At 51.0% G+C, this 21899-nt stretch overlaps 1 protein-coding gene and 1 non-coding gene across 2 annotated transcripts in view; both read left to right on the top strand.

Annotated features, from left to right (window-relative positions):
• The window catches only part of NSD2 (nuclear receptor binding SET domain protein 2), a 60351-nt gene that overhangs the window by 35808 nt on the left and 2644 nt on the right, over positions 1-21899 (top strand). The window contains 11 exon segments of the mRNA XM_072804286.1: positions 4991-5122; positions 5586-5709; positions 6625-6825; positions 7957-8136; positions 8738-8894; positions 9031-9236; positions 10457-10560; positions 12275-12544; positions 13491-13607; positions 20896-21037; positions 21220-21326. Of these exon segments, the coding sequence (XP_072660387.1) occupies positions 4991-5122; positions 5586-5709; positions 6625-6825; positions 7957-8136; positions 8738-8894; positions 9031-9236; positions 10457-10560; positions 12275-12544; positions 13491-13607; positions 20896-21037; positions 21220-21326 (1740 nt within the window).
• On the top strand, positions 20668-20792 carry LOC140623933 (small Cajal body-specific RNA 23). The gene has a single exon (XR_012023455.1).

Raw genomic sequence — 21899 nt, 5'->3', positions numbered from 1 at the left:
GGCTGGACTTGAGGGCAGAGGCAGTGCTTGCCCTGGGGGTTGTGACTCGAATACCCACGGAGGGTCTGTCTTAGCAGTGTCCCAAAAAAAGAATAAAACTAAGATTGTAAATCAGCATCTAGTTCCCAAACAAAAAATGCACCCATGATTGAGTATAAAATTAAAATGATAAATGCCCTTGAAGAGGGTTCTTGGCCACAGCCTGAGGTGAGTGAACATGGGGCCTCCTGTGGCAGACGGCAAGCTGTGGTCTTATGTGGTTATTTCAGTGATTGCACATGCGTTGTCTAAGTCAAGGTCTCTGTCCAGCAGAAAGGGGAGGCTCGGCGAGGGGTTCCTTGGTGACTGAGAGGCCCCTGTGTGTGGCCAAGCTGGAGGGGAGGCTGGGCTCTTGCTGGAAAGGGCAGACACACCTGTACTTGGGGAAGTGTACTGGTTTCCTTTCTCACTTGATTTCTGACCTGACGCTTCTCAATCATGTCTAGCCCTTTTTGATCATTGACTCATTTTAAAGGTGGTTCTGGTTCAGGTGGACTTTTGTGTGTGACCTGGCAAGGGCTCTACTTAGTGCAGGCTTTTCCAGTCAGAACCATCCTCTCTGTTTTTAAAAACCTCTACCCAGAGGAAGTGATTGCTGAGGCCTGCTGTTTATCTTTTAGAATGTGAATCAGAATGGTAGTGTTTTGCTAACAGAATTGAATCTGATTAGGAAAGGTCTCACAGAATCCTCTCTCTAGTCTGTTATTGGCTTCTTGTTGACTGTTAAAGTTCTTTCTTTCCTTCCTTTTCTTTTCTTTTTTTTTTTTAAGGAATATATTGACTCCTATATATTTTAGGATTTTTAGTCAGTGACTCTGATTTTGATCCCTTTAAGTACTCTTTTTGCTGTTTTACCTAGTGTATTAGAAACTACCATTAATTTACTTGCCATGGATGGAAAATCAGCCATCTTTGGCAGGTAGAAGATGATATGTATCATGTTCATTGTATTCCTTGTGCTGCCCTGGGGAGGGGCATGCTCCCTTCCAGGCATTTTCATCAGTGAGGGCGGGTTTCCCTCGTTAGCATTTTAAGAACCCGACAGGCCTCGTCGTGTTAGAGACCTTTGTGACTAGAGAGTTACATATTAGATCCACTTTATAACTTTTTCTGGCTGACACGTAGCTGTGGGGCTTTGGCATATAATTTTTTTGGTATAGATTTTAAAGCATGCTGACTATCCAGGCATGTTGTACCTTTAAGGAATGACTGAGGTGTGGGGTGAGGGTTGCTCAGCTGCAGGTAGGGACTTGGCTCCTTATTCCAAGTTGACACAGGGAGGGCACAACCCAGGCCCTCCCCAGCCCACTCTCTATGGGACGGCCACTGCTGAGGGACACAGTTGGGACAAAGTTGGGATGATAGGACATTTTAGAGACTCATTTTACCCATGATCAGGGCCGACTTTGAATCTGGAGCCATAGCTGCATGGCCGATGCTGTGTCCATGGCCGTTTGGCTCTCACTGGTGCCTTCTGGGGCTGTGGGGTGACACAGAAGCACCCAGGTTAGGAGGTGAAGCACAAAGATGGTGTGTGAGCTGGAGATCTGTGTGTTCTCAATGACTCAGACCTAGCCCTAGAATTTAGGGGCAGCTAGGACGGTTCTAGTCTATGTCATCTTGAAGGGCCACTTAAATAAAAGTTATTCTGAACTGTAGTATTTTAGGTGATGAATGACTGATTTAAAAATTATTTTAATTCCACTCTTAATATTTCACTGTGATGTTAACTTGGAGGACCTGTCTGAGATTAGTCTTTTTGATTTTAAGCTCATTAAATCCGCTGAGCACAGGATATTTATCATGTGTAAATCCAAAATACTGTGTGAAAGTACTTACAGTTATTTCTTCCTTTACAAAAGCGTAACTTAAACATGAAAATAATGTTGGTTTATAGAAATATTTATTGTTCAAGGTCTGTAATTGTATTTCAAAAACGATGTGGTATTCAACTTGTGAAGGGATTTGTTTTGTCAAAAATTTTTACAATCACTGTGTATACCACCATCCCAGGCATAGGGGCCCTTTCCCGTCACAGCAGAGAGGACTGGGATCTGCATAAGTCACCCTAAATGGCTACACTGTTTCTAGAAGTCGGTTCAAATATGTTCACTAGGTTACCATGTGTTCATTAATATCCTCTTGAAAAATTCCTGTGATACATGTTAAGGAGACAGCCTTCCCTGCCCATAAAGTCATGTATTTCTAAGGCAAATAGGCAATTCGATTCTATCACATACTGAGTGGGGAGTAGAGGAAGTATTTTCAGACTCAAGAAAACTTTGAAAAGTCAGGAACTAAGCTGCTTGGAGATCTGTGCTGCCAGCGTGGCTTTGGTGAATTCGGGAAGCGCCGGGAAAGTTCTTGACAGAGTCTGTGTCCGTTCAGTTACTACATTGTTCTTTTTCCAAATGCATCCTACTGGATATGGAATAGACCGTAGATGTCGTAGACTGAGATTTGGGACTGTGTTGGGACCATTCAGGTGAATGTGTCGCTTTCCCAAACGGCGTCTCCGAGTGAGTACGGTCAGCTGGTGCACGTGGAGCCTGCGGCTGGAGCGAGGCGTGCTGGTGTGGCGCCCTGCGCACCTGGCTCTTCGTGCAGGCGGTTTGCTGAGCACAGAGCCGTTGGAGCCCTCCGACTGTGTGCTAGGTGTCTGTCCGGTCGCTGGGAAGGGGTTTGCTGGGATGCAAGTCGCGATCTCCTGCAATGTGTGTCATGGACTGTAATATTGTAAGGTCTGTACTCTGTATGTGTATCTCAGACCCCGATCAGGAAACAAGCCTCATGTGTGTCTTTAACATTTATATTTCCATTCAAAATATGTATTCAGTGTTTATTTCCTCAAAACAGACTTTGTTAATTTAGGAAATATCTCCAAGTGGAAACGTGCTAACTTTTTCTGTAAATCTTAAATAAAAGGTGCTGTTCCTTTCTTTGACCCAGGACTGGTCTGTGTTTTCTGTCTTTCTCTCCATGCAGTTTTTCTTTTTTTTTTTTTCTTTTTTTCTTTTAAAGCTTTCAGTTTGTTCCAGCTGCATTGAGGGAAGAGCATGGGTTGGTGGGTCGGGCACTGGGCGCTCTTCCCTGAGCCCATGTTGAAGGCCCTTCTTTGGGTCTTGGTCCCTCCGTGATGGGTCAGCCTTGGGCTGCTCATTGAGTGGGGCCGGGCTAGGAGGGGTGTGGCTGCTCTTTCTGCCCCCCTGTGCCCCCCTGCATCCCCCAGCGCCCAGCAGTGTCCTGCCTCAGAGTGCTCAGCAACACCCCCCTCCCCCGGCCCATCTGTGACTCCGGATCCCATGGACGTGTTAAAATTGGGGTTTGGATGCAGAGTTGTTTTTCAAATTGCCTTCTTTCTGGACGTTAAATGTTAAAGAAGTAGGAGGTGAGCTGATAGGGAGGGGCTCCCTCTGGCCAGCCTGGGGGAAGCCTTGCCACGCGAGGCCCCTGTAACCTAGTGTATATTCACACTGCTCTTTCCGTCTTCCTGGAAAAGGTGAGGAAATGAAGTCTAAGAGGCTGCTTGCTCCGAAGACTTTGTCGTTAAGGGGCATGTCAGGCGTAGAGCAGCGAGGCTGGAACGGTGGGCCAGTGAACCTGTTGCCCCTGCTACACACACCAGTCAGAGCCGCACGCCCCTCCCAGACTGGCCCGCTCGCACCAGCTCTAAGTCTGTGCTCATTGGGTGTTTTTCTTCCACTGCTCCCTATAACCTCAGGGACTCTGGAAGATGTTCATTGATAAGACCCTGGAATTGGGTGGATTGGCTGGTGGGGTTTGTTCTGTTTTGTTTTGTTTAAGTGTGGCCCGACCTTAATTTCTAGCTTTGTGTTCATTGGCAAACAGCAGGCCTATAGCATGATCACTTGTTGCGATTATCAAGGTGTGTACGAAATGTAGTTTATACTTTTGCTGTGTTGAAAAATTCAGTTTTCAACATTCATTAACCAAATCAAATAAACACTAAATGTGTTTTTAGGTGTTTTCTTTTTAATTTGAATTTGGTATATGAGAAAGTTTTCTAACTAAAGATTTATTGATTTCTACATAGAGATTTATTATTGCTGCTCAAATTCAGGCAAAATGTTGTGTGCCATGAGGAGGGAGAGGGTTAGCCTGAGCAGGATGATCTCTGATGATGAAGGAGATAGATGAAATACAACCAGGGAGGTAGCGGGGTGGGAGTGAGGGGTCCTTCGATTTGCTCAAAGATTCCACATTTTTCTCCCAGGCTTTTCTCTTAGACTCACATGTTAACAGAGTCGGCAGGTTTTATTTTGCCTTTTCCCACTTAACCCTCCAGGGAGAATAGGCAATGGGAGGAAGATGAGAACAGAATGGTCAGTTAGTTACAAGTGTGATGCTTCTGGAGCACTGACATTGGGTCAGCACTCTGGCACACAGACACGCTTCCAGAACAGCCCACAGGCTCTACAGCAGCAGCAGGGAGTCAGCAAGACCACCGTACAAAGGCTTACCCTTTGATGCTGCACTTTGGTGCTTTAAAAAACTCATTAGGTATTTTTTTTTTAACTCATTAGGTATTAATCTGTATCTTCTACTTTAAAATAGTTGGACCTTAAGAGATTGGGTAAGAAAGGTTAAGATTCTTTAGTCCCAAAGCCCATGTTAGGTCACATACTTGAGCCAGTTGGGTTTTTGTAAAGTTCCTTCCTCTGTTGGGAACACAGAGAGATACGAAATTTTGTGCCTCTTCTACAGAAATGTAACTAAATATCAAGGAGGGTAAAGTCCATTTCTGAATTTCTACACAGTTCAGGCGACAAGTTATGCTGTCACAAGAAACAGTACTGTACGTTTGTGACAAGTAGCTGGCATTGGGGCCGGGTTCTGAGAAGGCCTGTGTGTGAGGTGACATGGGGGGGGGCCGCGTGATGCCACCACGCTCTGCGACTAGTGAACTGTCGTCCGCCTCCTCCATCTCCAGGTGTCAGATGGCCCAGGAGACGAGCCCTTGGAGTCCCCGTATGAGAGCGCAGATGAAACTCAGACCGAAGTGTCCATCTCGTCTAAGAAGTCTGAGCGAGGAGTAACCGCCAAAAAGGAGTACGTGTGTCAGGTGAGGGGAAGGCGGTCATTTAATTTGTCCCTTGTCCCTGTCCCAGGCCACATCATCACTCTTCCCTCAGACTGCACCTGGCATCACACTGATTTTTATTTTGAAGGCATTGGATTGCCAGCAGAAACCAGATTAGGTGCCTTGCTGAGGGTCCTGCGTCCTTCTGCAGGCTCCGTCTCTTATGTCACATCCGTCCCATGTAACCTATAGCCATGCTTGTATGTGCACACTTCTTGAAGTGTCTGAAGTTGGGTGTGTTGCCGCCAGCACCGTGGCCGGTGGTGGCACAGCAGGTGGCAAGGGCCCAGTCCATGTCCTGTGGGGGCCTAGATGAGTTTGATTTGCGGTGGAAATGTGTATACATTTTCTTGATCTTTGCATCTGATTCTAACCCTCCTGAGTGTGTCCTTCTGGGTTTTGGTGCCAAGTGTTGCTTTACCACTGTCCCCTCTCTGCCCCACAGCTGTGTGAGAAGACGGGCAGTCTTGTGCTCTGTGAGGGCCCCTGCTGTGGAGCTTTCCACCTCGCTTGCCTTGGCCTTTCCCGGAGGCCAGAAGGGAGGTTCACTTGCAGCGAATGTGCTTCAGGCAAGTTCTGGTGTGGCTTTGAAACCATACTTCCTGAGACAGGCAGCTCTGTGAGCATCTGAGGCCCCTGTGCAGAGGATGTTGGCCTGCCTTCACAAGCGTGTCCTGATGTGTGCATTTGTTAGAGACCTGAGACTCTGGTGGAGGACACTGCCTCCCTGCCAGTCTTGTGCCTCACTCCTTGTGGGCTGGCCTGAGCTCTGCTCTGCCCATGAGGCGGCTGGCATGGGGTGCCACAGTACCAGAGGGCCTGGCATTACTAGGACAGGTAACCTAGTCAGTCACAGAACACTGAGGTTCACAGGACTTCTTTAGAGACATTGCGTGAACCTGAGCAGAAAGAACAGCTCCATGCTGGTGCCTGAGTGGCCATCAGATCTCACCAGCACCGTGTGGGGGCTGCTGGGAAGACAGTTCACTCGGATGCAGCTCCTCCTGTCAGTGGTCAGACCTGAGGGTGTCCTGGCTGTTGGGGGAGCATGTCCTAGGTTAGCAAGACACCTGGAATCTTCCAGAGAGTTCCTCCAACCCCAGGCCAAGGCCATCTGATGCAACAGCACCTCATTTCTAGAGGCATCCACCTGCCTGTGATGATAAGTTGTTCCTCACTATACTTGGTTAGCTGCCCTCCAGAGGAAGAGGAAAAGCCTTTCCGGGGCAATGCTTTCTTTCAAGCCTGCAGCTAATACGAGTGGGCATCCCTACCTAGGCTGCTTCCTCCTCAGGCTTATCCTCTGGGGGAAGCTGGAGCCCAGTTCACAGCAAGGTAACCCTTGGCTGGACTAGTCAGCAAGGTCAGAAATTGAACCGAGGCCTTCGCACTCTGGCTGCCTCTGACAGAGCTGCTGGACTTTAAAGGCTGAGGAGCAACTTTGTAATTCTTGTTTTCTGCCCCTTTCTGTTACTGATTGTTAGGGATTCACTCATGTTTTGTGTGTAAGGAGAGCAAGACAGATGTGAAGCGCTGTGTCGTATCGCAGTGTGGGAAGTTTTACCATGAAGCTTGCGTGAGGAAGTACCCTCTGGCTGTGTTTGAGAGCCGAGGCTTCCGCTGCCCCCTCCACAGCTGCGTGAGCTGCCATGCTTCCAATCCTTCCAACCCAAGACCATCGAAAGGTACAGGCGCGGCCCTGGAGCTCCACTCGGGCTCAGTTGCACTCATGTGGGAGGGGCAGTGTGGCAGCCAGCTTGGTTGTCTTTCTGTTACTGAGGTCATGCATGCTGGGTGAGGGTTTTTCTTGACAGAGGATCTGCCCTGCCCTGCATTTTCCCTTCTTCCTGCCCTAAATGGCATTTAAAAAAATTTTTTTTATTTGAGAGCACAAACGGGAAGTGAGAGGGGCAGAGGGAGAAGCAGGCTCCCTGATGAGCAGAGAGCCCGTCTTGGAGCTCCATCCCAGGACCCTGAAATCATGAACTTAGCAAAGGCAGATGCTCCACTGACTGAGCCACCCAGGTGCCCACCTATGTCATCTTAAAGCCTCTTAATTTTAGGAGGGGGACACCTTTGAAGCATTTTGATAGATTCTATTCTGGTTTTAATACTCTTTCATATATAAGAAAAATACTTTAAAATTAAGTTGTTTCATGTTGGGTATGTAGGATTGGGGATGGCAGGTTATCTACACTTCCTGACCCTGGTGGTTATCAACCAAGGGTGACTTTGTCCTTGAGGGAACATTTGGCCGTGTCTGAGGATACCTCGGGGGCGTCTGCTGGCATTTTAGAGAGCCTGAGATGCTGCTGAACATGCCAGCAGCACCCAGGTTCACAAACCCTTAGTTAAGACCCTGTTTCACAGTATGATGTTTTAAGCAGTTGGCTGTTTTCTTAAACATTGTTTTGAGGCATCTTTGCCTTGAGGAAATGTGTTTTTGTGACATGTATTAAATATTTTTCCAACTCTAGTTATTGTATTATTTTTTTTTTTAATTTTGAGAGCGAGAGAGCATGAGTGGGGGAGAGGGTGAAGGAAAGTGAGAAGCAGATTCCTTCAGAGCAGGGTGCCCGATGTGGGGCTCCATCCCAGGACCCTGAGTTCACAACCTGAGCTAAAGGCAAACGCTTCACCCACTGAGCCACCCAGGCTCCCTTATCTAGTTTTTTTTTTTTTCTTTCATCAAATACTTCGTTTATTTCAGCATTAATTTTGTAACATGTAGGGGCTTGGTCGTTTCAAGTTGCCCTGTTCACTGTTGGGCCTTCCACAGCTCTGCCTTCAGGTAAAATGTGTCTCTCTGCCTTCAGGTAAAATGATGCGATGTGTCCGCTGCCCTGTCGCCTATCATGGAGGGGATGCTTGTCTGGCAGCTGGCTGCTCGGTGATAGCTTCCAACAGCATCATCTGCACGGGCCATTTCACTGCTCGCAAGGGGAAGAGACATCATGCTCATGTCAATGTGAGCTGGTGTTTTGTGTGCTCCAAAGGTGAGGGCCGTGCTGCCGGTGGGTGTTTAATAGTATTATTCTGTTGGATCAGTTTGAATGGTGAGGGAGCCCTGCTTCTCATGGCTTCTTAGCACACAGCTCTTGCAGGTAACCCCAGGGGCCACAGTGGAGGGTGGGCTCCAGTGTTCCTCCAGCTTTGGGTGTTGACACTCAGGATGTCTCCTGGGTTGTCAGATGCAGTGTCACCATGATGTTTCTGAATTACCTGTGACAAGTGCACAGACTTAGGGGAAGTTAGTCATGTTGGCACTAAAGTGGGCTTTTTTTTTTTTTTTTAAAGAAGATTTATCTATTTTAGAGAGCACGAGCTGGCGGGGGGGGGGGGTGGGTGCAGAGGGAGAGGGAGGAGCAATCTGCTGAGCAGGGAGCCCACCATGGGGCTCAATCCCATGACCCACGAGATCATGACCTGAGCCAAAATCCAGAGTCGGAGATGTCACCTACTGAGCCAGCCAGGCGCCCCAGAAGGTTCTTTTGAGCTTGTTGCCAGCTGGCTGCTGTTTCGCTGATGCATTGGCATGAGGTGAGGAGCCGCCATCAACCATGGGGGCGGTCTGAGCCAGCTCGCCCTCCCTTGCAGGGGGAAGCCTCCTATGCTGCGAGTCCTGCCCAGCCGCCTTCCACCCTGACTGCCTGAACATCGACATGCCTGATGGCAGCTGGTTCTGCAATGACTGCCGGGCAGGGAAGAGGCTGCACTTCCAGGACATCATCTGGGTGAAGCTCGGCAACTACAGGTGCGAGAAGTCAAGCCCTGAGCCTGCCCGCCTCCGCGTTCACATGTGTTCTTTTCACTTTGCAGGACTGAAAGCGCTGAATGGTTGTCACTCTGTCTGAAGAGTCTGTGAATCCTGTTTTTAATATTTATAATAGATGGTGGCCGGCAGAAGTTTGCCATCCCAAAAATGTCCCCCCAAATATTCAGAACCTGAAGCACGAGATTGGAGAGTTCCCTGTGTTTTTCTTTGGGTCTAAAGATTATTACTGGACGCATCAGGCGCGAGTGTTCCCGTACATGGAGGGGGACCGGGGCAGCCGCTACCAGGGGGTCAGAGGGATCGGAAGAGTCTTCAAAAACGGTACGGACATTTCCCGATGCATGAAAACCATTCTTGGAAGTGGGGGGCCTTCAGCTAATCCATGATCTGAGTTGTACCTCCAATTAGAGGAAGGTTCACAGATTGAGGCACAAGTTAAAAGACACTGTGTAGTAACCTTTATTAAAACATCAGTTTGTGATTAATTTCTCTAAAATGCATTGAAACTTGTGTGAAGAAGTTAGTTTTAGTGATGATCTATAGAAATTTCTCAGAGCTTGCCTTTATATATGATGGAGATGTAGACCAGGTGCCCCACAAAGTGCCAGGTGTGGGAAGGTAGATAGGCGTCCACCCTGACTTCACAGCCCAGATGTGAGACAGAGAGGGACAAGAACAGTGTCATCCAGGTGACAGACGGGATGGGAAGGCGAGTGCTTCGCTGGAGGATGTGGCATTTACTCTGGGCCGTGAGTGAGTGGGACAGAAGGGAGACTCGGTGCATGCCTGGTAAGTCCAAGGAAAGCAGGCCTACCCCAGCAAGTCTTACACAGGAGGCTTGGTGGGCTGCCCTGGGCCACGGGGGCTGCCGTCTTCTCTCCTGGGGATCCTCACACACAGATCTGAGGACAAAGGGGAGGCATCAGAACAGGATCCGTACATGGCATTAAATGAGATAGATGTTGAAGTTGATAGGTAGCTCAGCACGTCTGTTGTTGGAGGCAGTTAGAGAGTGTGATGTCAGGGTCTCACCGTCTCCTGACTTGTTCCTGGGGTCCTGAGGTCAGGTGGCCCCAGTGTACATCATGTCCTCCAGGTAGACCTCAGTGGTTGTTTCCTCTGCTCTTCTGAGCCTAGTACTCACTCTGCAGGGCCCATGTGCTCCTTGAGAGGAGCGAAATTCCATGTTCATTTTCTATCTTAAGACAGTATGTTCCCAGGACTGATGCCCGATTCTGTGCATCAGATCCCAGTGGAGGTTGGGGAGCTATAGCACCATTCACCCAGAGAAACCTGTCCTGGGGCCTGCCTCGTGGCCAGGTGGTGCCAACACAGCACTGCCCAGGGCTTTCCAGCTGGGCGTGCTCCGAGCACCATTCCCCAGATAGCGAGTGTGCTGCATGGTCTCTCATACCCCCTAATCCGTGGACACTGGATATCGCACATAGCGGTGAGGTGGAGGTCCGCGGTCAGCCACTGAGATGCAGAGCTTGAATTTACCAAAACCACTTACTCACACTCACATCCTATTGACTTTTTAGCACTGCAGGAAGCTGAAGCTCGATTTCGTGAAATCAAACTTCAAAGGGAAGCCAGAGAAACACAGGAGAATGAGCGCAAGCCCCCGCCATACAAGCATATCAAGGTGATGTACAGATAGCTTAGGTGTCACAAAAGGGGACTGTGGGTGGTTCTTGGCGTCAGTTTTGGGGCCCTGGCCTAGACAGCTGCCTGAGGAGTCAAAGGCTGAAAGCAGGTGCTGCTACTGCCATACATGTGTCCTTTTACGGGAGGGTGACTGGGTGTAGGGCTGGGCGGGGGGTGGCTTTTGTGTGTGGAGTTTCACTTTTGCTTTTGTGAGGCCCAACCTGATAGCCAGCGAGGGGCTGGAAGAACCATCCTGGCCAGGCCACCTGGAGCCGGAGGGGCTGAGGGCAGGCCATCCTCCTGGACCACACCGTCACCACGTGCTGGGGACGAGCTTGGATGACAGGTGGTCAGCCCGGGGCTGGTGTTCCACCGAGAGGTGGCTTGGACAGCTGGAGCCCTGGAGACAACATGGTCTTCCCAACTCAGAGGGTGTATCCACCCAGGAAGGATGAACGTGGCCTCTGTGTTGGCTGCCGGGAGCCCGGGCACACGTGTCCCCACCCTCTGGGAACAGGTGTAGCCAGGATCTGGCTCTGGGAGACGAGGGGTGCTCCTCCCAGCACTGCACATGGCACCAATCATGTTGCCTCCTGACACACGTGTGTTTGCCTGCTGGCTGCTAGGGGCTGTGTCTCTGCTCCTAAGATCTGGGCTGCAGGCCCTGTTGTGTAAAGGAAGCACTCTCTATAGTGATCTCTGCTTAGCATTTTCTCTGGTGAATTAACAGAAACAGAGCTACTGGGTCAAAGCTCGGGACTTGTAGTTTGTTTTTTTTCTTTTTTAAGATTGATTTACTTCTCTGAGGGAGAGAGTGTGTGTGCACGTGTGAGTAGGGGTAAGGGCAGAGGGAGGAGGAGAGGCTCGTGTAGCGCCCGAGACCGTGACCTAAGCCAAAATCAAGAGTTGAGTGTCCAATAGACTGAGCCCTCAGCTGCCCTGTAGGACCTTTAGATCCTTTTCTTTTTTTTAAGATTTTATTTATTCATGATAGTCACAGAGAGAGAGAGAGAGAGAGAGAGAGAGAGAGAGAGGGGCAGAGACACAGGAGGAGGGAGAAGCAGGCTCCATGCAGGGAGCCCGACACAGGATTCGATCCTGAGTCTCCAGGATCGCGCCCTGGGCCAAAGGCAGGTGCTAGACCGCTGCGCCACCCAGGGATCCCACCTTTAGATCCTTAAGTCATATTTTCGCCTTGCTCTTTGGTGTTGTACTGCCTGTCACCCTGCAGCAGGGCACATTTCCTCTTGAATTACTAGTTTCTGCTTCAGTTTCTCTTCTCTTCTCTCTGTGGCTTTTTTGTTGGGTTGCTCTCATCTCATCCTTACAAACAGTGAGTTTCAAGGGCAGAGACTGTGTCCTTGTGCTCACAGCCACCTCCCTGATCACCTTCCTATAGGTCCAGGCGCTCTGCATTGTGCTCAGTGCTTGCTTGGGTTTCTGTCTTACAGCAGCCTGGCTTGAGAAGGGTCTTCTGTCTTGTAAATGAGGAGCTTGGAATAGGGGTGGGATGAGGGCTTACCTTCTAGAGCTCCCAAGTCAGAGGCTGGCCTTTGCTGCAGGTGCACCTGTGGAATGTGCCCCCTGCCATCCCTGATGGGCCTCTGAAGCTCAAAGACCATCAGGAGGTGGGGCCAGTGGGGACAGGGCCTCAGATACTTATTCTCTGTTTGATGTACCCCCTGATAAGATGCCAACTTTCTCCCTTGCAGGTGAATAAGCCTTATGGGAAAGTCCAGATCTATACAGCTGATATTTCTGAAATCCCGAAGTGCAACTGTAAGCCCACAGATGAGAATCCGTGTGGCTTTGATTCGGAGTGTTTGAACAGGATGCTGATGTTTGAGTGCCACCCGCAGGTGTGTCCTGCAGGCGAATACTGCCAGAACCAATGTTTCACCAAGCGCCAATACCCCGAGACCAAGATCATCAAGACAGATGGCAAAGGTTGGGGCCTGGTGGCCAAGCGGGACATCAGAAAGGTGTGTGTTGTGCCCTGTCCCTTGCTTGTAAGAAATTATGGTTCATGTGATGGGTTAAACTTGGATTTGCCTATTGTGCTTTTATACTCATGAAAGAATATTTTTTTAAAGTTTTTTGAGTTATTATAATTGAATATTATGAAATGAAATGTTGTAAAATGAAATATAAAATGTTACTTGAAAGCTGTCTATCAAAGTAAAACTCATAAATCCCCTTACAACATACCTGCAGTTGGCATTTTGGTGGTTACTTTAGGACATGAAAAACTGAAGGAGCCCTTCCCTGGATAAGTGGACGGGACACTTGGGGTCACAAGTGGGCAGGAGGAGGCCATTCTGCCTGGGGCAAGGCAGGGCCAGGTCGTCAGGTAATGCTAGAGGCTGTATAAGCCCACCTGCTCTGTCCTCAGACTGAGCAACCGGGCTCATCCATTAAGTAGGGAACAACTGGAATTGCTTGTTGTGCCCCTGTCTTGCCAGGCCAGCCCATGGCCTCAGGGCAGTGGCCTCAGACCCTAGATCTGGCGTAGGCCTGCCTGGTCCTGGGCAACAGAGACTACTCTGAAATATACAAACCCCCTGCTTGCCTTGGCAGGACTTTTGTGTGGACTCTGCCGGGAAAGAGGAGGCGCTGCAGTGGCCAGTCCTCCGGAAGCTCGAGGTCTCACTATGGCGTTCCCTGAGGCAGTTTACTGCAGGAAGCAAGAGTTAGGGTGTTGCTGCTTTGGGAAGGACACTTGCATAAGCTCTTTCTTGGCAGCTGGGATTTTGTCCAGAGTCATCTGAGCTCATTCAGAAGTAACTGGGCCTTTGAAAGACCTGCCCCTGGCAGTGATGGTGCAGAGGAGCACCGGGCTCTGATTGCTTCGAGTGTGGGCTCCTGAGTACTGGAACGGAGAGCTGGCTAGTCTGTTCCTTGTCCTCATCATGGTCTTCTGGTTTCCAGGGAGAATTTGTGAACGAGTATGTTGGAGAGCTGATTGACGAGGAGGAGTGCATGGCGAGAATCAAATATGCCCATGAGAACGACATCACTCACTTCTATATGCTCACCATAGACAAGGTAGTGCTGAGAATCTTCACCGGCTGTGTTTGCAGGACCCCGAGGCTTTACCCAGAACAGTGGGCCTTGTCTTGTGGGGATAACTTTTTGTCCACATGTTGCTTTTTTCCAAATGTTTGTAAATTGTTTTCTAAAGTGTAGTGTCTTCTGGCAGCTGCCTGGAGGCCAGGGCTGGTTGTCTGCAAGAGAGCATCCTGGGAGCTTCAGGTGTCCCACATGTGCGTGAAGAGTGTGCTAAATAGTCTGACTAAGGGCCAGTGGGAGAAAAGCACAGATTAGGAGAGTTACACAGGTTTTAGTTACCTGGCGGGGCTTCCTGGTGGTTCCTGCTTGTCTGAAGCCCAGATGTGCAAACAGCCCAGAACACAGGTTTGCTAGAGGGAGGGTGGATAAGATGGCTTGTTTACAAGTGGAGGGGATTGGGAGAACGTGCATGCGGGCCCGTTACAGTTGGTGGCTGGTGCCTGACGGGAGTGGGCCCTTTCCAATGGCAGCTACGCAGAGAACTGCTCTGACCCCAGGGGCAGCCTCCTTGGCTCCTGAATGCTTCTTGAGGGGAGGGCAGATGCAATGCATGTTTCTGCTGCTGCTCACCCACAATCTCAAAATCTAGCAGGAAGATGGCTGGTTTTAAGAATCCTTGAAAACAAGATAGAAAATGGTCACCTGCCAAATGATCTGAATAATTCGTGGAAGACAGGTGACGTGATAAGCTCTGGAGAGCAGCCTGTTGTTCAGAGTAGGACAGTCCTAGAGACCTCACAGTTTTGTCCTCAGGGAGGCTGTGTCCCCAGGAGCACTGGGCTCATTGGTTGCAACTTGACCAGTCATGAGACCAAGGAGACTAAGGAGGCACCAGGGCCACTGTGTGCTTCAGCTGGGAAGCTGGCCAGAATGGTGAGGAAAGTCCTACCGTGGACACACAGCTGCTCCTGATGTTGTTTCTCAGGGCCTGACGGTGAATGCCTATACAGGTTGCTCCTTGTGAAGAGAAAGTGCGGACACGTTTAGGGTTCAAGCATCTGAGGCTGGTAACTGGCAGAAGGAAGGAGTGTGTGTGTGTGCTGTGCACACAAATGTCTGAGCACACACGCATCTCTGTAACAGATGACAGGGCAAACGTGAAGGTATTAATAGTCGTGTATCTAAAGGGTGTACTGTCGTTTGTGGTCGTAGTATTCTATTTAAAATAAAAGAACTGGTTAGAAAGCGAGGATCCGGGTTTGGCACTTGCCTTTGGCCTAGGGTGTGATCCTGGGGTCCCGGGATCAAGTCCTGCATCGGGATCCCTGCATGGAGCCTGCTTCTCTCTCTGCCTGTGTCTCTGCCTCTTTCTCTGTGTGTCTCTCATGAATAAATAAATAAAATCTTAAAAAGAAAGGCGAGGGTCCTGGACTAGAGGGGAGGCCACTTTCCCTCTGTTGACCTTGTTGGGAGCACAGGGCCTCTGGAGCTCTGTTCACATAGGCTTCTGTAGGAGGTGGCCCTGGCAGACCCCAAGGCTGGTATGTGGGAATCCGTAGCATGAAATGAACAGAAAACCAGGAGAAACCAGCCGTTGATGAAGGAGAACTGTCTGTCCAGCCTCTTGAAACTCTCACAACACCTGTGTAGGATGGCAGGTGAGGGGCAGAGTGCTCTGCCCTGCTGGGGCTAGATCTATGGAGGCAGGAGTCAGCACGTGCAGCTCCCAGGGAGGAGCCCTTGTATGGGGACCACTGCCAAGCCTGGGGCCATGGTGCCCGGGTGGACCCCCCGGCGGCTGTCATCCCAGAGGGCAGCAGATGTGTGCTTCCCTTTGCTGTCTCCTTCCCTTTGGTCAAAAGGGAGGTCATTTTATTAGAAACTAAACCTCTAGGCCCGTGTCTTACCATGTTTTGGATTCTAAATTTAAACTACTTGCATGTTGTAAGAAATGCCAAATTGACCATTTAACACACAAATCGGTCCCTAAAATGGTAATTCACCGAGGGCACCTGACCAAAGCAGGGATAAAGCCTGTGACCCATGAGGGACATGTGAGTGTTCATACCTTGTTTCCTTGCTATAAAAACAACACAGAGAAGCCTGACCTCAGTGTTCACAAAGCACACAGGAGCAAGGTCTCCCTAAGGAGAACCTTCAGAAAGTCTCAGCTTTTGGTGAGAACCAGAAGTAGTAGAACTTACATAGGAAAGGAAGTAAGTGTGCCAGAAGTGGTAGAAGCCATTACCAGAGACGTGGGGATCCTGAGAGGAGCAGGATGTGAACGGGAACCACTCACACTGAGAGCTGGACGGGTAGCTGTGGAAATAAACCCAGAAGGTGGCTGAGGAGGTGCTAGGCAGCTGCAGGGGACGCTGTGGACCATGGCACGGGAGGAAGAAAAGGTGAAAACTTGGTCATAGTGGCCAGGGGACGTGGAAGGTAGGGATGGATGTTCAGTGTATGCTCCAGAAGCAAAGACTAGGTAATGGGCAGAAGGACATATGAAACAGGATTTTCTAGAATCTGATGAAATCCAAGTTTTGAACAGAATGAATACAAATAAATCTATACCTAGATACATTATTTAAAAAACCCCAAATTTGTGAGGTATCAAAGATAACAAAGATTGAAAGCCCAAGAGAGGGATCCCTGGGTGGCGCAGCGGTTTAGCGCCTGCCTTTGGCCCAGGGCGCGATCCTGGAGACCCAGGATCGAGTCCCACATCGGGCTCCTGGTGCATGGAGCCTGCTTCTGTCTCTGCCTCTCTCTCTCTCTGTGTGACTAAAATAAATAAATAAATAAATAAATAAATAAATAAATAAATAAACAAATAAACAAATAAGCAAGCAAGCAAGCAAGCAAGCCAGCCAGCCCAAGAAAGAAGAGCACGTTTCAGGGAGCAGCAGTCCCAGGGTGCTTGTTAGGTGCCTGTTAACGTGCAGCCAGTTAGGCATTTGGCTCTTGATTTCTGTTCAGGCCACGATCTTGGGGTCATGAGATCCAGCCCCCCGTCGGGCTCCATGCTCAGCTGGGTATCTGCTGGAGGCTCTCCTCGCTCTCTCCCCCCACCCCCTGCCAATGTGTGCACCTGCTCTCATTCAACTAAATAAGATCTTTAAAAATTTTTTTTTGAAAAAAAATAACCACAAGGGTGTTTTTTTGTTTGTTTGTTTTTTAAACTACAAAGGTTTTAAGAGTACTAGGAAATAAGAAACATGGCAAGGGCTAGTCCAGAGAAGGCTGCTCTTGATACGTTAATGCCAAGTAAGGTAGACTTTGAAAAGCATCATGGAAGGGCTACAGCGAGCCCCTATGTGGTGGCGAACATGAACCCCCAGGCCTGCACACTGTAGCAGGGGCCCTGGGGACGCAGCACTGGGCATGAGCTCCATGTGTATCCTTGGAGAGATCTTCAGAGTATTCATGAAGAAAAAAACACAAGACAAGATCTGCAGTGCAGCAACATAAATCTACACAAATTAAAATAAAAAATCTACACATAAGATTTTGGAGAGGGTGGCCATTCACTTCCAAAGCAGCAACAACACGTGTACATAGTACATCTTCATTGGACCTTAGGACAGACAGACCCATCAGTCTAAAATGGCCTCTGTCAAGAAAGCAGAGAAAGAACCTGCCCAGGAGCGGTGCCTGCCACCAGCAGGACTGAGTTTCTAAGGGGAACGGTGGGGATGGGAGGCATGGGGTTTCCTAGGTGATAGGTCTAGGGACGCCCCTCAGGCTGGCAACAGAGAAGGAGACCTGAGGCAGGAGGTGGCCAGGAGACCAGGCAGCCTGCCCTCTGCAAGTCCAGCTGCTGGCTGCTGTGGACCCCTCAGTGCACTCCAAGCAGGGACAGAGAGACAGAGGGAGCAGCAGGGCTGTCAGGGCAGTGTCGCCACAAAGCAGATTGAAGTTCTACCCGGCGTTCAGCATGGATCGTGAAGGGTGAGGAGCTGGAGGTGGCCAGACAGGACAGTGGGCAGAGCCAAGTCGGGGACTTGGAGGGCTTGGGATGGGACAGAAGGAGATGCAGGTGTCTGCTGGGCAGAGCGTCTGCTGCGAGGAGCACCTGGAAGAATAGGAAGCAGAGCAGCAGACACAGGACAGACATGAGGATTGAGGAGGAAGGACAAGGAAAGATGGTATGCGGAGCAGGCCGGAGAGAGTCTTCTCCATGGCTGCAGCCCGGAGACAAGCCTGCCCCCCCACTGATGTTCAGAAAGACAATGACCTCGTTTTTCAGGGAAATCATCCAGAATGGCCAACATAGTAAATATTAGGTTAAAATTACAGGCGTGACAGGATCCTTTGCTAGCCCAACCTAAATGTTAGATTGCTCATGAGGGGAGAGAACAAGGCTGCAGCACAGAGGGTTAGCAGCAGCACGCTTTTTGGGACAGAGGAAAGCAGAGATACTGCAGTGTGCTGAGTAGGTGTCAGGTATGACGGCTGTGGGGTGAGAGGCTCATGCAAGACAGCTGGGAGCTGGCCCTCCTGAGGAGACTGCCGAGGACGAGCTCCAGCTGCTGGCCCAGGTAAAGCTCTGGCCACAGGATGGGGTGGGGACAAATGGCAGAGCAATCTTGGGAGGTCATTCCTGACAGGAGCAAAGACGGGCTAGGGAAGGGTGGCCAAGGGCACCTCTGTTGGCTGAGGGTCAGAGCTGATGAGTCCAGTGATGCTGGTCAAAGCTTGTCTAGGAGTGAAGGTGGGTGAGCAGTAAGGGGATGGCACTGATGCTGGGACGAGGGATGGGGGACCAGCTCTTCTCCCATTGGCTATAGCGGTGGGCCTGTGGGTGCCGCGGGAATGGGGGCGATCTAAATGCCAGGGTGTTGGGGATCCCTGGGTGGCTCAGCCATTTAGCGCCTGTCTTCAGCCCAGGCGTGATCCTGGAGTCCGAGGATCGAGTCCCACATCAGGCTCCCTGCATGGAACCTGCTTCTCCTTCTGCCTGTGTCTCTGCTTCTCTCTCTCTGTGTCTATCATGAATAAATAAATAAATGCATGCATGCATGCCAGAGTGTTTATGAGGGTGGCCAGGAGGAGGTGAAACACAAAGTTCTCAACATGACAAGAAAATGAAAATGAAACCCCATCATTAGAATGGACTGACCGGTGAGAACTGTGCCCAGCGTACCATTCTGTGTTGCAATGCGTGATTCTCTGCTCTCCATAAGTAACCGGAAGACTCAGAGGCTGAATGTAGAACTGTGGGCAGAGGCACCAGGGGAGGTTCTCGTTGAGTGAGGGCAGACCCCACCCTGCTGCATCCCAGGAGGCCAGGGGAGCCCCGAGGGCCTGTGTCCTGGGCAGACACACGTGCTCTGGAAGAGCAGCACAGCCAGTGAGGATGGAAGTGAAGTCAAATCAGACCCTCAGAATTGAGCAGACTGTGGAGCTTGTGAGCAAGTCACTGTGTCCAGACACACAGGTGGTGGCCTGAACTTTTCAGAACCGCCCCGCCCCCCCCGGCTGGATCCCCCCCCCCCAGTAGAGCAGGACCGGGCATGCCCATGATGGGGCAGGTGCCATCTGCGTGGCACACCTAAGAGGTGCCCTGTGGCTCAGTCCAAGACCAAGGAGAGGAAAACCCACCAACAATCAGTGGCTTAGCGAGTACGAAGGATCCCTCGAGGAAATGAAGACGTGCTCCTGACGAGATGATGAGGGGACAGAAGAGAAGGGCCTTTCTCCCTGTTTGATGAAGGCCATGAGGAGGCCCAAGTGAGGCTCAGGAGGTACATGAGACGTTTACTGCTGCTGCTGCTGCTGCTTTTGGGGGTGGCACAGGGAGGTCGTGTGCACTGGGGTCTGGTGCCCCCACACCCACAAATACTGAGAACACGCAGATTTGCGCTCCAAAGTCCACGCAGAGGGCTACATCTGCAAGACTAACGGGGGTGTGTTAGCAGTGATGCAGGGCGGCAGCATCCTGCCAGCTGTCAGGGGGCTCACTATGGCCTTCCCATGAATAGGGTGGCCCCATCCCTGGCAGGTGGCAGGGCGGCAGGCGAAGGGTGTCCCCTTGCCTGCATTCACCAAAGTAGAGCAGTTGGGAGTTACAGTATGTTGGAGTATGTTGGGGGTGGGGGGCTGGATCAGGCTAGCAAGAAGCCCTGAGTATATAAAAAATAAGAGCCATGTAACACGGGAGGTTCTGAGAGAAGATTCTATAAAATTAAAAATCAGTGTTTGTAAGAAAGATCTTGACACATAGTCACCAAGGCTCAGGTACCCAGAATACCTGAAGAGCTGGGCCATCCCCAAGGCAGATGCACACGTGCCCAGGGACCGGGGCTGCCCTGCTGCTGGCTCGCCTCGCAGGGTGTGTTCTGGAAAGTGTGGGAACAGGCACTGGTGCATGAGGGGGCAGATAGTGCCCCTGGGATGATCATGAGGAACATGACGCGGTGGTCAGTGGGGCTCTTACTGGGTGGGCAAGGTGCGCTGAGGGGCAGGCCTATTCTGCTACTGGTTCTCTGTAAAGGAACAGCAGTGAGGGTGAAATGAATCAGGATGTCTCCAAGCCAGCGGGACCCTGGGGGGCATCGTCGCTGGGCATCTGTTCCTGGGGCCGCAGGAGAGACACACTAGCTTGTGTGTTTGCACAAACTCGGGACTCTCATCTTTTCTGTGCCTGATTTCAAGTGCCATCCTGCCTGCTGGCATGTTTCTTACCTCTACTGCTCCCTGTGGTTGTGGGGTCCACCTGCTGACTCTCCCCCCACTCTCCCTGTGGCTGGATGTCAGGTGGGTTTGTATGTCTATGCCTCTGTCGGGTCACTTTCTTGACACTGTCCCTGTTGCCCTGGGACAGCCCCTGCGTGTCGGCTGACGACTGACGGTGGACGATCCTTCTCAGCCTAAGGTCGAATGGCATCGTTGGGAGTTTGCGCCTTGTTCTCTCTGTAGGGATGTGGATGCCTTCCCGGAGGCTCGTCTGGCTTTGAGTTTTAGGGGCTGCTTTGTTTTTGTTCCTTGTCCATTACCATGTACTCCCACTGGCCATCCATGTTGATCTCTGGGCTCCCTGCCTGTCATCTGTTGGGTGGCATTGGCCTGTGCCAGATGGCTGCCCTCCTCACCCACACTCGCTGGGGCCTGGTCCTCTCCATGTGGTCCTGACCTACCCCCCGTGAGGGAGAGAAACAGGGCTGGTTTGGGGGTGTCCCACCCCAGTGGACATGGGAGACCACGGTTTCCAGCACAACACTCAACCAATGGGTCTGATGGGGAAAATCCTTTTTATAAGGACATGATACTTGGTGCTGCCACATGTGTAAATGTGGCTTAAAACCAGAGTTGTGCCTTACAGGACCGGATCATCGATGCGGGCCCCAAAGGAAACTATTCCCGCTTTATGAACCATAGCTGCCAGCCCAACTGTGAGACCCTTAAATGGACAGTGAACGGTGACACTCGTGTGGGCCTGTTTGCTGTGTGTGACATTCCTGCAGGTACGACATGTGCAGGGGCAGGCGCGGGCAGGTTTGGCGGTCATGGAGGCTCTTGGAGGCCGGGCTAGCAGAGGGGGAGCCAGTACACTGGGCAGTGAAGGAGGGACGTGTGTTCTATGGGTGGCGATCTCACCCCTGGAAGATGGTTGGTATGTCTCGTGCATGTGTCTTTCATAACCCAGGGACGGAGCTGACCTTTAACTACAACCTGGACTGTCTGGGGAACGAGAAGACGGTCTGTCGGTGTGGTGCCTCCAACTGCAGCGGGTTCCTCGGGGACCGACCAAAGGTAAGTCGCACTCCATCCTCCCTGCTGACACCAGCAGTGGTGATAAGCGACTTCCCCCAAGTTGACTTGTCACTGTGGTGGGTGGCGTGGGCAAAGGTGGCCGCGGGTAGCAGGGAGGCCAGAGCCCCCTGTCAGAGTGCCACAGGTTGAACCGTGAGCAGAACTTCTTGAGGCCGGAAACCCAGAACTAGGGTGTGGTCTAGGCTGCGCTCCCTCCCAAGCTCTTCCAGCCTCTGCTGGCTTCTGGCAGTCCGTGGTGTCCTTCAGCCCGTCAGCACCGTCCTCTCTGTCGTGATCTTCATGGGTCCATTTCCTGCTTCTGTGTCTTCCCCTTCTAAGGACCCCAGGCATGTGGGATTCAGGGCCCCGTGCCCCAGGGTGGCTTCTCCTGACTTAACAATGAGTCAGGTCCCATTCTGAGATTCTGGGAAGGTCATGAATGTGGGACAGTCTCCCTGCCTCCCCGTGCCACGTGCCGTGTGCAGCATGGGCCCTGGGGTGCCGCAGATCACAGGCTGTGGCCCGAGAGGGAGTGTTTGTGTTGGATCTGCTGCTTCCACCAGAGAAGAGTTT

The sequence above is a fragment of the Canis lupus genome, chromosome 2 (genome assembly GCF_048164855.1).
Source record: "Canis lupus baileyi chromosome 2, mCanLup2.hap1, whole genome shotgun sequence".
In the NCBI taxonomy this organism is placed as follows: Eukaryota; Metazoa; Chordata; class Mammalia; order Carnivora; family Canidae; genus Canis; species Canis lupus.
Note: the sequence above shows the minus strand (reverse complement) of the source record. Positions and strands in the feature narration are given on the sequence as shown.